General features: G+C 47.2%; 1 protein-coding gene across 1 annotated transcript; it reads right to left on the reverse strand.

The window, feature by feature from the left end:
* Positions 1-8,176: 8,176 nt before the first annotated feature.
* LOC109773001 (disease resistance protein RGA5-like) lies at positions 8,177-11,777 on the reverse strand. The gene is made up of 2 exons (XM_073499221.1): positions 10,975-11,777; positions 8,177-10,091 (listed from the first exon to the last, which is right to left on the reverse strand). The coding sequence occupies exons 1-2, from the start codon at positions 11,775-11,777 to the stop codon at positions 8,177-8,179; spliced, it is 2,718 nt and encodes a 905-aa protein (XP_073355322.1).
* Positions 11,778-13,941: the final 2,164 nt, after the last annotated feature.

Raw genomic sequence — 13,941 nt, forward strand, 5'->3', positions numbered from 1 at the left:
TGTTCATCGACATACGGGGTCACCAAGGTAGAGTTCTGTAGAACTGTGTAGTGTGCTTGAGACCAAGAATATCCGTCCCTGCATATTATTGAGTCCCCTCCAAGTGTGCCTTTTCCAGTCAGTCTCCCCTCATACCGCGATTTAGGGAGACCTATCTTCTTACGGCCAGGAATGAAGTCAACACAAAACCCAATGACATCCTCTGTTTGATGGCCCATGGAGATGCTTCCTTCTGGCCTAGCGCGGTTACGGACATATTTCTTTAGGACTCCCCTGAACCTCTCAAAGGGGAACATATTGTGTAGAAATACGGGCCCCAGAATGACAATCTCGTCGACTAGATGAACTAGGACGTGCGTCATGATATTGAAGAAGGATGGTGGGAACACCAGCTCGAAACTGACAAGACATTGCGCCACATCACTCCTTAGCCTTGGTATGATTTCTGGATCGATCACCTTCTGAGAGATTGCATTGAGGAATGCACATAGCTTCACAATGGCTAATTGGACGTTTTCCGGTAGAAGCCCCCTCAATGCAACCGGAAGTAGTTGCGTCATAATCACGTGGCAGTCATGAAACTTTAGGTTCTGGAACTTTTTCTCTGGCATATTTATTATTCCCTTTATATTCGACGAGAAGCCAGTCGGGACCTTCATACTGAGCAGGCATTCAAAGAAGATTTCTTTCTCTTCTTTCGTAAGAGCGTAGCTGGCAGGACCTTCATACTGCTTCGGAGGCATGCCGTCTTTTTCGTCCAAACGTTGCAGGTCCTCCCGTGCCTCAGGTGTATTTTTTGTCTTCCCATACACGCCCAAGAAGCCTAGCAGGTTCACGCAAAGGTTCTTCGTCACGTGCATCACGTCGATTGAAGAGCGGACCTCTAGCTCTTTCCAGTAGGGTAGGTCCCAAAATATAGATTTCTTCTTCCACATGGGTGTGTGTCCCTCAGCGTCATTCGAAACAGCTAGTCCGCCGGGACCCTTTCCAAAGATTACGTGTAAATCATTGACCATAGCAAGTATGCGATCACCGGTACGCATGACGGGCTTCTTCCGGTGATCTGCCTCGCCTTTGAAATGCTTGCCTTTCTTTCGACATTGATGGTTGGTCGGAAGAAATCGACAATGGCCCAGGTACACATTCTTCCTGCATTTGTCCAGGTATATACTTTCAGTGTCATCTAAACAGTGCGTGCATGCGTGGTATCCCTTGTTTGTCTGTCCTGAAAGGTTACTGAGAGCGGGCCAATCGTTGATGGTTACAAACAGCAACGCGTGCAGGTTAAATTCCTCCGGTTTGTTCTCATCCCACGTACGTACACCGTTTCCATTCCACAGCTGTAAAAGTTCTTCAACTAATGGCCTTAGGTACACATCAATGTCGTTGCCGGGTTGCTTAGGGCCTTGGATGAGAACTGGCATCATAATGAACTTCCGCTTCATGCACATCCAAGGAGGAAGGTTATACATACATAGAGTCACGGGCCAGGTGCTGTGATTGCTGCTCTGCTCCCCGAAAGGATTAATGCCATCCGCGCTTAAACCAAACCATACGTTCCTTGGGTCAGCTGCAAACTCAGCCCAGTACTTTCTCTCGATTTTTCTCCACTGCGACCCGTCAGCGGGTGCTCTCAACTTCCCGTCTTTCTTACGGTCCTCACTGTGCCATCGCATCAACTTGGCATGCTCTTCGTTTCTGAATAGACGTTTCAACCGTGGTATTATAGGAGCATACCACATCACCTTCGCAGGAACCCTCTTCCTGGGGGGCTCGCCGTCAACATCACCAGGGTCATCTCGTCTGATCTTATACCGCAATGCACCGCATACCGGGCATGCGTTCAGATCTTTGTACGCACCGCGGTAGAGGATGCAGTCATTAGGGCATGCATGTATCTTCTGCACCTCCAATCCTAGAGGGCATACGACCTTCTTTGCTGCGTATGTACTATCGGGCATTTCGTTATCCTTTGGAAGCTTCTTCTTCAATATTTTCAATAGCTTCTCATATCCTTTGTCAGGCACAGCATTCTCTGCCTTCCACTGCAGTAATTCCAGTACGGTACCGAGCTTTGTGTTGCCATCTTCGCAATTGGGGTACAACCCTTTTTTGTGATCCTCTAACATGCGATCGAACTTCAGCTTCTCCTTTTGACTTTCGCATTGCGTCCTTGCATCGACAATGACCCGGCAGAGATCATCATCATCGGGCACTAGTTCCTCTTGATCTTCAGCAGCTTCCCCCGTTGCAGCATCATTGGGCACATCGTCTGGTTCCTCTTGATCTTCAGCAGCTTCCTCGGTTGCAGCATCACCATATTCAGGGGGCACATAGTTGTCATCGTCCTCTTCTTCTATGCCGTCTTCCATCATAACCCCTATTTCTCCGTGCCTCGTCCAAACATTATAGTGTGGCATGAAACCCTGGTAAAGCAGGTGGGTGTGAAGGATCTTTCGGTCAGAGTAAGACTTCGTATTCCCACATGTAGGGCATGGACAACACATAAAACCATTCTGCTTGTTTGCCTCAGCCACTTCAAGAAAATCATGCACGCCCTTAATGTACTCGGAGGTGTGTCTGTCACTGTACATCCATTGCCGGTTCATCCGCGTGCATTCCGCTAAACCGTACAAATCTCAAGGAAAATGGAGCTTTGAGGTCGAGCTTCGAGAGGAGAAAGCTTAACTACTGTGGCTCGGGCATTTCATCGAACACCTCATGTGCATAGGAGGTGAGCTAGAGCACCACAAAGCCCTCCCCTCGCTGGCCACAGAAAAACAGAGCACTCCACTGCTCTGCTCGCGGGCGAGGGGTATATATAGGCACCTCATTGGTCCCGGTTCGTGGCACGAACCGGGACTAAAGGCTATGGTCCCGGTTCAAGCCACCAACCGGGACCAATGGTGGTGGGCCAGGAGCAAGAGGCCTTTGGTCCCGGTTGGTGCCACCAACCGGGACTAAAGGGGGGGCATTGGTCCCGGTTGGTGGCACCAACCGGGACCAAAGGTCCTGTGCTGCCCGCGTCGCGGCCAAAACTATAGTCCCACCTCGCTAGTTGAGAGGGGCTCGGAGTGGTTTATAAGCCCCGCTGCGGCTGCCCTCTCGAGCTCCTCTCAAACGCAGGCTTACGGGCCTAATCTCACACTATGCTGTCTGTGGGCCTATTGGGTCTTCTGCGGGCCTGAATCCTGGCCCAGGTTGGGTTTCTAGTCGTATTCAGGCCGTGGTGGCCCAATAGGTGGCATTTTTTTCCAGTTTTTTTGTTTTGTTTACTCATTTGCTTTATGATAATGCTTTTATTTTTTCCCTGTTTCTTGTTTTCTTTTTTGCTTTATTTATTTTGTTTTTTTTATTTTTTATTCCATTTTGTTTCTAGTTACTTATGTATTTTACTTTATTTATTTTATTTTTATTTATTTTACTGCTGCTATTTTTATTTATTTTATTAAGGTTTATTTATTTTATTTACTATAGTTTATTTTATTTTATTTTATTAAAGTTTATTTATTTTTATTTATTTTATTAAGGTTTATTTATTTTATTTACTATAGTTTATTTTATTTTATTTTATTAAGGTTTATTTATTTTATTTATTTTATTAAGGTTTATTTATTTTATTTACTATAAAAAATGAACATAGATGCACCTATAGAGAAAATTCGACCTAAATTCATAATAAATTTCTATGAATTTCAAAGAAATTTACTCTGAATTTAGGTCAAATTCCCTATATAGGGGCATCTATTTTCACTTTGAGACGAGCTCAACAAGGCAGAGAGGGACGGGCTTATAAACAGGTGTGAGCGCCCTTCGGTTGGCGAGGTGGGACTAAACTGTGACCGCAACTAGGACTAACCCATTAGTCCCGGTTTGTGGCATGAACCGGGACTAAAGGGTGAGCCTCTGGTCCCGGTTCAAGCCACCAACCGGGACCAATGGTGGTGCGCCAGGAGCGAGGACCATTGGTCCCGGTTCGTCCCACCAACTGGGACCAAAGGGGCCAGACGAACCGGGACCAATGCCCCCACGAGGCCCGGCAGGCCCCTGGCCTCACGAACCGGGACAAATGCTCACATTAGTCCCGGTTCGTGACTGAACCGGGACTAATGTAAATGTTGCCCTGTGACCAAAGCCCTGTTTTCTACTAGTGGGTGTAGAGAACTGTAGGATCTCTACTTGGGACTGATTGCTGTCCTAATTCTGTTTGGCAGTATTATGCTTGGGTTTATAGTTTCTTGCTTGGCCTTGAACAAATTTATACCGTTGGCTTGGCAGCTATATGCTGGGCTATCTGGTTGGCTCGGAACCGGGCCACCTTTGAGTACAAATGGATTAACTCTCTGTTTGAGATTGTGTTCATAGCTTGTGCTTTTTTGATATACTGGCCGGGCCTCCAGAAACCTGAGATGGAAGGGATGATGAAGAGGGGCGCGGAGATGCTGAAAAAAAACACAACTCAGATGATGCTGCTATGCGGTCCTCCGGCTCCAACCATGGACGGCCGCAATGGAAGTTAAGCTGCATCTCGCTCGTCATGTTTCTTGTGATGCCAGGGGAGATGCGCTGGAAGTCCCTGCTAGATGTCAACAGAAGTTTTGGCTTGTCATCTTCTGCCAGAAAATGTGCTGGGGGTTATGGCGGGGGTCTTTTCTTTTGGTAATTGTTGGTACTTTGTCCTGAGCCTGATGATGTCGTTTGTAATATGTGTGGTACTTGTTTAGGTTCTCGTAGTGCGGCTTTGGGTAACATCAAGTTTTCGCCCCATGATATGTCGTTCCTGATGGCAGGCGCAGTTGGTGGGTTTCCTCATCTTGCTCCAAACTCGCTTTTCTTCTTTCCCTAGTCCTGATAGTTTCACTTCCTGAGACAATGTATTTCCATTATGAAAGTAATGGAAAGGGGAAAAGCCCGGTTCGAAAAAAAGATTGAGAAGCCTGGTGGAGCTCTGTGTTCATCGCTGGCAGGGTGCTTGCGGCTTGTCTCCCTATGTCTTCAGTTTTATCATATGTTATTCCTAGTTTGGTCTTTTGATGCGCTCCGGAGTCTGTAATAAGTAGACTTGGTTGGCTTTCGGTACCTTGGTGTTCAGCTTCTGCAAGCCCCTTGTGGCTGTTAGTTGTTGTTTCTTCCTTTTTCCTAGTTGTGGGTTCATGACAGCGACATTTCTCGCCTTCGGTTGAGATGCGCTGGGTCAGTTGTTGCTCCCTAGTTTTTAGTTCGCCCTCGTAGCTTGTAGTAGTGTCCTGTGAATGCTTGGTTTCTATTCATGGAAATCGGAAGGGGGAGACCCCTTCTTTTATCAAAAAAAAAAAATCTTTGTTTGCAAGAAATGTAGAGTGGGCTTGTAAGTATGGGCATGGCAGCGTAGTACAAACCTGTACCTGTGTATTGAGGTGATGCATTACTGTAAGTGAATTATGATGTTACGATATTGTTTGAACCAGCTTGGTTCAATTTCTTTTTGTTGTGTGAGGAATCTAGTGTTGAGCTGTTTGGTTTAACCATGTTGCCGGGATTGACTGTCGCGTGGTTGTGGAGGCTGGAGCAAGAGGAGGCCGTTGCATTGCAGTCGTCTTCCGGCCATGGAATGGATGAGTACTCGCAACTAGGGATGAAAATGGAGTGGAAAGTTTCCGCTTTTCCAGAGGCAAAAAGAAAACGGAGAGGAAATATGAAAACAGAAACGAAAATTTGCAAAACCGAAATGAAAATGGAAATTTTTATGCGGAAACGGAAACAGAAACGGAATGGTGTTTTCTGGTGGAACAGGTGTGGAAACGGAACTTTCCGTTTCCGTGAATATGGAATATCACAAACATAATCAATCGAGCATAGCACTAAGATCAACTCTAGACGTTCGGCCCCCCAGGGGCTTGCAAAAGCGTCGCCTGGGGGCGCGCCGGCGAAATTATCAGTGTGGGGGTGGTCGGTTTCCCAACCGCCGACCTCAGGTCGCCACCCAAACACCGTTATTTGAAATATTTGAAATAAAAAACTCGGCCAAACATGACGCATTTTGGACACATTTCTGGCAAACTAGGCGATTTCATTAATGTGTGTACATAAAAGCTTAAAAACATAAAAAAGAAACTAGATGCCGCCGTCCGCTGCCCCTACAGGCCGAAGAAGGCGCCGAAGGCACCGTAGCCGCCGTCGTCGTCCTCCATCTTCACGCTGCCGTCCCTGCTGCACCCCTGGCCTGCGTCGCCTTGGCGGACGAGCTTGGTTGGCGGCGGCTCTGGTGCGTCGTGGTCTCTATCGTCGAGGACGACGACGCCGCCGCCCTCATCGCGGCCACGGCACCTGGCGGCGATCTCCTCGAGGGCGCGGCGCTGGCGCTCCATCTCCATCTGGACGTAGTCATCGCGCGCCCACTTGAGGGTGGCCTCGTCGTCGGTGGCCATGTCGTGGTGCTCTTTCTTCACGGCGACGAGGCCAGGCTCCGGCTTGGGCTTGACGAGGCGGACGGAGGAGGAGCCACGGTCGCCCTCGTTAACGACAAGGGCGCTGCCGCGGGTGCGAGGAGAGGGAGGAGGAGGAGAAGAGGGAGGACGAACCCGGCATTCGCCTCGGCAGCTAGGTGCTGCCGCTCCGGCAAGGGACAGGCGCAGGGGTCGCTGGGTACTGGAGCGGCGGCTCCTTGCCGTCCTCGAGGTGCGCGAGGACGAAGTGGAGCGTCCGCCCAGGGACGCCCCACCACAGGCGGCGGCCGTCAGCGTTGTGGCGCCCCTCACCGACGCGTTGTTGCTGGAGGCGAGTTGTTCCTCCTGGCGGCGTCGGAAGTACGCCGCCCAGCTTTGGTGGTTGTTGGCGGCGTATTCCGGGCGGCCGCGTACCTCCGCCGGCAAGGAGCCCCTGACACGCTCGATCTCCTCGTGGAAGTGGCCGGGGTGCTCGGGGTCTGGCCGCGGGGGGGGGGGGGGGGGGGGGGGTGGCTGGGACGCCGCCTTTGCTGGGCCTCCACCTCCCCGACGCACGCATGTCCGGCGGCGTCGGGGTAGTTGGCCTCGTGGAGGAGGTGCGCCACCCACTCATGCAGAGTGCGGCGGCCGAAGCCGTTGGCCGCCATAGAGTCGCCGGGGAACCTTTCGGCCATCGGAGAGGTTGGTGGTGGGCTGGTGGCATGCGGAGAGAGAGAGAGACGAGAAGGGCGCCGGCGGGGAGATAGAGAGAGAGGGGGGCGACGGAGTGTTCGTCCACCGAGCAAGGAGATTGGCTTTTTATAGCCGCCGGGGGTGGCAGGCGTGTGTGTACGCGTGGCAGGAGGGGACGCCGAGCCGCCGGGGCAATACTGCACCGCCCGGTGGGAATCAGCGGAAGGCCGACCGGTGGCAGTCATGGCATTGATTCCCCACGGGAAATGAGGCGACAATGAGGACGACGATGCACCGTGTCCCTGACTCAGCGGTCCCACTGGGCTTTCACGCCAAATCGCTCGCTCCGGTGCCCCCAGCACGCCGGGTTCGGCCTGGTTCCGCCAGCGCCAATTTCAGGCCGAACCGGTGAAAATTGAGCTTCTGGAGACGCGTCTGGGCCCTTTTTTGAGCACCGGTGCTAAGAAATGGCCTAAGGGGCCTGATGGAGGCGCGGTTGGAGTTGCTCTAATGCTGTTGGCGCGTACAACAAGATCATGCAGCAAGTCCTTACAAAGCAATCCAGCCAAGATTGTCCAAACAGAGTGAGCGCAACAGCATCAATATAGAGAGGGAGGTTCGTCATCTATACATATCAAACATTCCATTCTGCCGAATATCGCTTAGAAATACTCCCTCTGTCCCAAAATATAAGAACGTTTTTAACACTACACTAATGTTAAAAACGTTTTTATATTTTGGGATGGAGGAAGTAGTATTGAAGACAGAGGAAAGAAAAACATTCCCCACTGATTAAGGATGCGACCTTAGAAAAATACAAAGAGACTTCAAACACTTGAACCGTCATGGCCTGCATGCTTCGCAAAATCGTGCAGGAAAGACTTCTCTGACAGTGCTGACTATATGATACGTGTGGGAAATAATGTTCAGCGAGGTGGCTAACATTACATTACATACTGCCAAATTAGATTCCAACTCTGCATGTCCATCACTAATTGATCGAGGGTGGACTAGATTGGTCACACAATCTGACAAATCCAAACTGTTTTTCGACACAATAATAAAATAAACTAATGTGACTATTTAACAGAAGGGCGGTTTGGGTGCCCTGATAAGGCATGCTTGAGCGTGGATACTATGATGGACTCACCGGAGTTGAACCGAAGCAGTTTGATCTTCTGGAGGCGTAACAAGTGCTCCATGCCGACTGGTACTCTGCCGCACCACTTCTCGATACCGAGAACGAGGGTTTGTATGTTGGGCATGGCCCCCGCCTCGAACCCCAGGTATGACATAACGTCTTCCCTAGATTCGAATAAAAAATACTCCAGAACCGGAAATAGTCCTGTGCGCAGTATAGCTCTTTCTTTTGGGATATGCGATGGCCTAAAATCGAGTTTCATGAGGGAGGGAAGCCTTCCAAGAAGACGAACCTCCTCAGTTGATGCCTCCTCCACATGTAACTCAAGGATGCGAAGGCAATGGAGACCACTCATCCATATGGGAACTCTCCGAAAATACCATACAAACCCGTGAAATTCCTCAATATGTTCGAAATGATTGGATAATGAGTCCATCTGGTTATTGACTTCAGTACATGGCCCATATAATGTAAAATATTTCAGGTTACATAGCTTTCCAATGGAGCAGGCCAAAGCATCAAGTTCCAGCTTGTTCATAGACTCCACTTGGAACTCCATTTTCCTTAGATTGGTCAACTTGCCAAGACCGATAAAACCCTTCATCACATTCACTCCTATCTTATCGGTGAAAGTGTACCTTGATAATATCAGAGTTTGCAATGATGTCATATCCCCAATCCATTCAGGCAGCACTTCTTCCATGCAAATTTGAAGATAGGCCAAGCGGGGCAAAAGGACTATATCTGAGGGGATGCTCTTGATATCTGCATCAATTATGGCTAGTGTCTCCAAGTAAACAAGCCCTTGAAGTTTAGTAGGGAGCTGTACAAAATCGTGTCCCCGAACATACAAATACCGCAGCTGAAACAATTGGCTAATAGCGGTGAGGTCAAGTGTATCCCCCTCACCCTTAGAAAGACCTTCATCAATTCTGAACACCCGGAGATACTTGAACGAGAAAAGAGGAGGCATGAAGTTCCCCAATAGTGTAAATGATCGAACTTGTGATAGGGTAACATCAATAGTTGGGCCATTTGTTGCTCCACCACCAACAGTGGACCTCAGAGATAATCGGCGAGCCTTATATTTACATCCATGTAGCCTTGCCATGTCTTGATAATTGTATGCCACACTTACAAAGTTATCTCCAGCACACTTACTTAGGATCAAATCGAGCATCATGTCATGAACTTTGCAACACGCCTCCTTACACTCTGTTTCATCAAGCTGAATCATGTTTCTATTGATAAGTTCATTCAAATAACTCCTGCCAATATCCTCCAGATCTTCCACATGCAAACTACTGATGAAACCTTCAGCTATCCATTGTCGAACCAGATCATCCGTCAAGATTTCGAAGTCCTCGGGATACATACCAAGGTACAAAAAACATGCCCGCAGATGAGCAGGAAGATGCATGTAGCTAAGGTTTAATATATTCTTCATCTCTTCCAAGTTAGGATTTGTCGCAGATTGGGCACCTAAAGAATCCCTAATACTTTCCCAGCCCTTTGTTGATCTTTCTTCACCGGCTAATAGGCTAGCTATTGTGATAACTGCAAGTGGCAATCCATGACACTTCTTCAAAATCTCAACCATGACGCCTTCAAGTTCGGATGGACAATCATGCACAGACCCAAATACTCTATTCAATAACAGCCTTCTTGAGTTTTCTTCACTAAGAGGTTCCAATTTGTAGATGCTCTCACGGCCATTATGACAGGCTGCTCTAGCCACGCCTTCCACGCGTGTTGTAACTATTATTCTACTTCCATTACAATCTTCCGGAAAAGCACACAATATAGTTTTCCATGTTGATTCATCCCACACATCGTCAACAACAATAAGGTACCTTTTCAAATGTATGGAGAGGTTAGTTACATTATAATATGATATGATTATATTATAAAAGAAATCGTCAAATTTTTACAAAATAGGTTATAAGAAAGACCCTTTCGACAAAGGTGTGTAGGGTATTTTCTAAGAAACTATGAATTGTCATAATGAATGGAATAAATCCCATAGCATGTGATCATTTAGCAAAAAAGAACCACATGGGAATTCTAGAGCATTTCTTTTAAAAGCACGCTCTTTGATAAAGACTTAGAGGAGTATTAAAGTGCTTCAATATACTCTAGGAATTTTTGAACTACATGTGAAATATACCAGAACTTCAACTAAGCTGTATGTCGTATGTTTGTATTTGTGTTGCATTATTTGTTTACAAATATTCATATTTATAAAAACACAATAAACTAAAAAAACCGCAAATCTCAAATGATTAGTAGCTATATGTCAATTTGCCAGCGTACATCAATCTATTGATTAACTATGCTTTTCCCATAAAATATATGAAGGGGTATGTTTAACCTTAAATATATTTTTTACTTCAAAACAGCTTAGCACATACGGGTCACACAGATATTCATAAGACTTTCTTTGAAAAATCTCTTCTCACTAAAGGCACATGGGGGTCACATGTCTCTAATACCTAGAAATTATGACACTGGATGGGAAATAACCATTAGTGCCCTTAACTTTTATAGAGATGCATTTTCTTCTACATAATTTCTTTTAATTGTTCTATTTCTATCATAAGCACACAAAGAACCAAACAACTAAATATGCAGCTTGCAAGGACAAACATCAGTTCAAAACATATGTTAACCAATTACTCAGCTCAAACTAAACAAGAAAATCACAGGCAAGTGACGACTATTGACAGTAAGTAATACCTCTTATCTTTCAAATGTTGCCTTAGCTCGTCAATGATGTCATTAACCTTGCGAGCGCGAGACGAAACAGGGTCATCCATCCCTAGTTTCAATTGGAAATTGTTAAGTAGCTCAGCTATATCAGGCCTCTGTGAAACTGAAAAGAATGCCTTTCTGTCGAATTGAGAGCCAGTCTTGTCGTACACTTGTTTGGCAAGTGTAGTTTTACCAAGACCGCCGAATCCCACAATTGACACCACCTTGAGTTTCTTTTGAGTATCCATCAACAAAGTAGCAACTTTCTCCCTTGGACCATCAATGCCCACGAGAGTAGCTGCCTCCTGGTAGACCGCTCGCAGCCGAGGGTCAACAGCCACAGAACCAGAGGCGGGCTTCCACTCATCAATCTTATACCTCTCGCGCCGAGAATTTGCCTCCAAGGCAAGATCCTTGAGCTCTTCCATCCGATCGACTGTCCGAAGACGTTGTCGAAACTTCTTGATGAATTGAGCAGTCTTCTCTATAAGGCCTTCCTTGGCATCACCAGTGCGAAAATTGTGCATGAAGTCATCAATGCAATTCTCCATGTCATAGGACATATCCCTGACATGGTCCACCCAGTCCTTGATGGTTGGATCGAGCTCGTCATCCATGAGCTCGAGTTTCTGGAGGGCAGCGTTCATGGCGCTGAGTTCCCTCTCGAGGAACGAGGCCTGCTTCCTGACCCCTTTGAACTTGTCGTACTCGACGCCCATGAGTGCGTTGAGCTTGCCGATGAGGGGGTTCATCACCGCACTAGCCACGGTCACAATTCCGCCTGCCATTTCCTAGCTAGCGTGCTCTGTTGGTTCACTGGCTAGATGTTGGTGTGAAGAGTAGAAGGAATGCAGAGTTGGTGCAAAGGGCAGAAGGAAGGTAGCATGTTTATAGATCCTCGCCAAGACATTAAGCTGTTGGAACGTTACGATTCATTGGGTTGAGTTCAATTTTGTAGGTTAATCTACAGAATTGTACTTCCTCTTGAAACTAATATAAGAGTGTTTAGATCATTAAAGTAGTGATCCAAATGCTCTTATATTAGTTTACGGAGGGAGTAGAATATATAGAGATGTAACCAAGCAACAGTACGAACAAGACAGCGCAACGTACACTAGCTACCAGACACCCCGTCAACCAAAAATCACCTAGGATGGATCGTTAGGGCATCTGTAATTGCGCAGCTAATTAACTAATTAATGTTGGCATAGGATGTATACTTGCAGGACAAGAGGCAGCGATGCGCGCGAGGGGTAACCAGCCAGGGGTTAATTAAACATGATCTTGGCCGGCCTGCGTGTGATTTTTAATCAGCTGGCAAACCTATGCTGACAAGATCGAGGCAACATTCCATGTGCATTGATCAATGTCAGGCTTCACATGTGCATTCCATTCCTGGAGATATCAAACTGATTCGGAGTAGTACTAAACATAGATCTCAAATAAATCATACAATACCAATTACTACTCAACATGAACTGGGCTAATTAGTGAGCTATACCAAACCATGCATACCCCGGTCACCACAAAAAAGTGCAAGAAAATGAGCTTCACAGCATGAAATCTCTGCTGCGATTTCATAACCAACAGGTCAACAAGGATCAGAGACACAATACTTAATACTATGAACAAAGTCCCAGGTTATGAAACCAATTCCATCCATTCCAGATCTGAAATTAGTATTCAGCATACACAATTGCTGCGGTGATTTCATAACCAACACCTACGCATTACGGTGGCTCCACTCTAAATCATATGTTTGGGAAGCCAGAAAAGCAAGCCAATGGAAAATCCAGTAATACAATGAGAGATCATATCCACATGCCGTAAAAAGCATCATCAGGAAGACACAAAAGGACAGGGCAATTTTTAGGAAAAACATCCACTACTAGTATTAGCAGCCGGCTTGGCAGCAGCAGCAGCTTCTTGGTCGTGTGCATCGATTGATCAGAGGCCGGTGGCTCTAACATCCTTTAAAAGAACACCACCACCGTAGACCCCCAAGTATGGACCGCCCGAAAAGCAGCCAGGGTAGGTTGCGTCGAGCGCTGTCGGACCAAGTTCAGCCAGAGTCCGTGGTTCATCGGATTCTTCCCTCTGATGGCAGCTTCTCTATCAAGAAGTGTCATGGAATTGTCACGGCAGATGTCCTAGTGTGAGGACTTAGTCGTGAGGCCAACGCATCTATGTGGTAACTTGAGAGGGGTTGAGCGGAATCGAGAAAACGCAACGCAAGACAAAGATTTAGACAGCTTCGGGTCCCGGGAAACATCATCCGGTAACAACCCTACATGCTGTTTGTGGCTAGGTCTGATTATCATCACGAGGGAGTCGCCGAAAACCGGATCTCCCAGTTATGTCTGGATCTCCCAGTTATGTCTAACCCTAAGGTTTTCTCCCCCCTTTACTCGGGGTGCCCTGCCCCTCCTTATATATGTTGAAGGGGCGGGTTACATGTAAAGTCCAACACGGATTAAGACTTAAACTATTCTGACTTTTCCTCATGGGTTTCTTAACGTCTTGGGCTTCATAACGTCTCGGACTTCATAACTCCTGGCAACGAGTTATAACTGTCTGCGGGTTATGACTGGTGCCGGTTTATGATGGTCTGCCGGTTTATGATGGTCTGCCGAGTTATCATCTGACTTAACTCCTGTCGGGTTATCATCTGACTTAACACCTACCGGGTTATCATCTGACTTAACACCTACCGGTTTAACACCAGCTGGTTTACCGTCTGTCTTAGCCATCTGTCTTAACTGTCCGCCGGTTTACCAAGTCCCAGCCGGGTTATAACTCCGGTCGGGTCATACCGCGGGGTATATCCCCGACATTAGCCCCCAGTTTAATTTGGATTTATCCATGTTAAACTGATCCTGAGCATCCTTAAATCCTTGTCATTTCCTTCTAGAAAATCCGGGTCAATAGGCCAGCTTCATAATCAATTTGCTG

The sequence above is a fragment of the Aegilops tauschii genome, chromosome 1 (genome assembly GCF_002575655.3).
Source record: "Aegilops tauschii subsp. strangulata cultivar AL8/78 chromosome 1, Aet v6.0, whole genome shotgun sequence".
Classification (NCBI taxonomy): Eukaryota; Viridiplantae; Streptophyta; class Magnoliopsida; order Poales; family Poaceae; genus Aegilops; species Aegilops tauschii.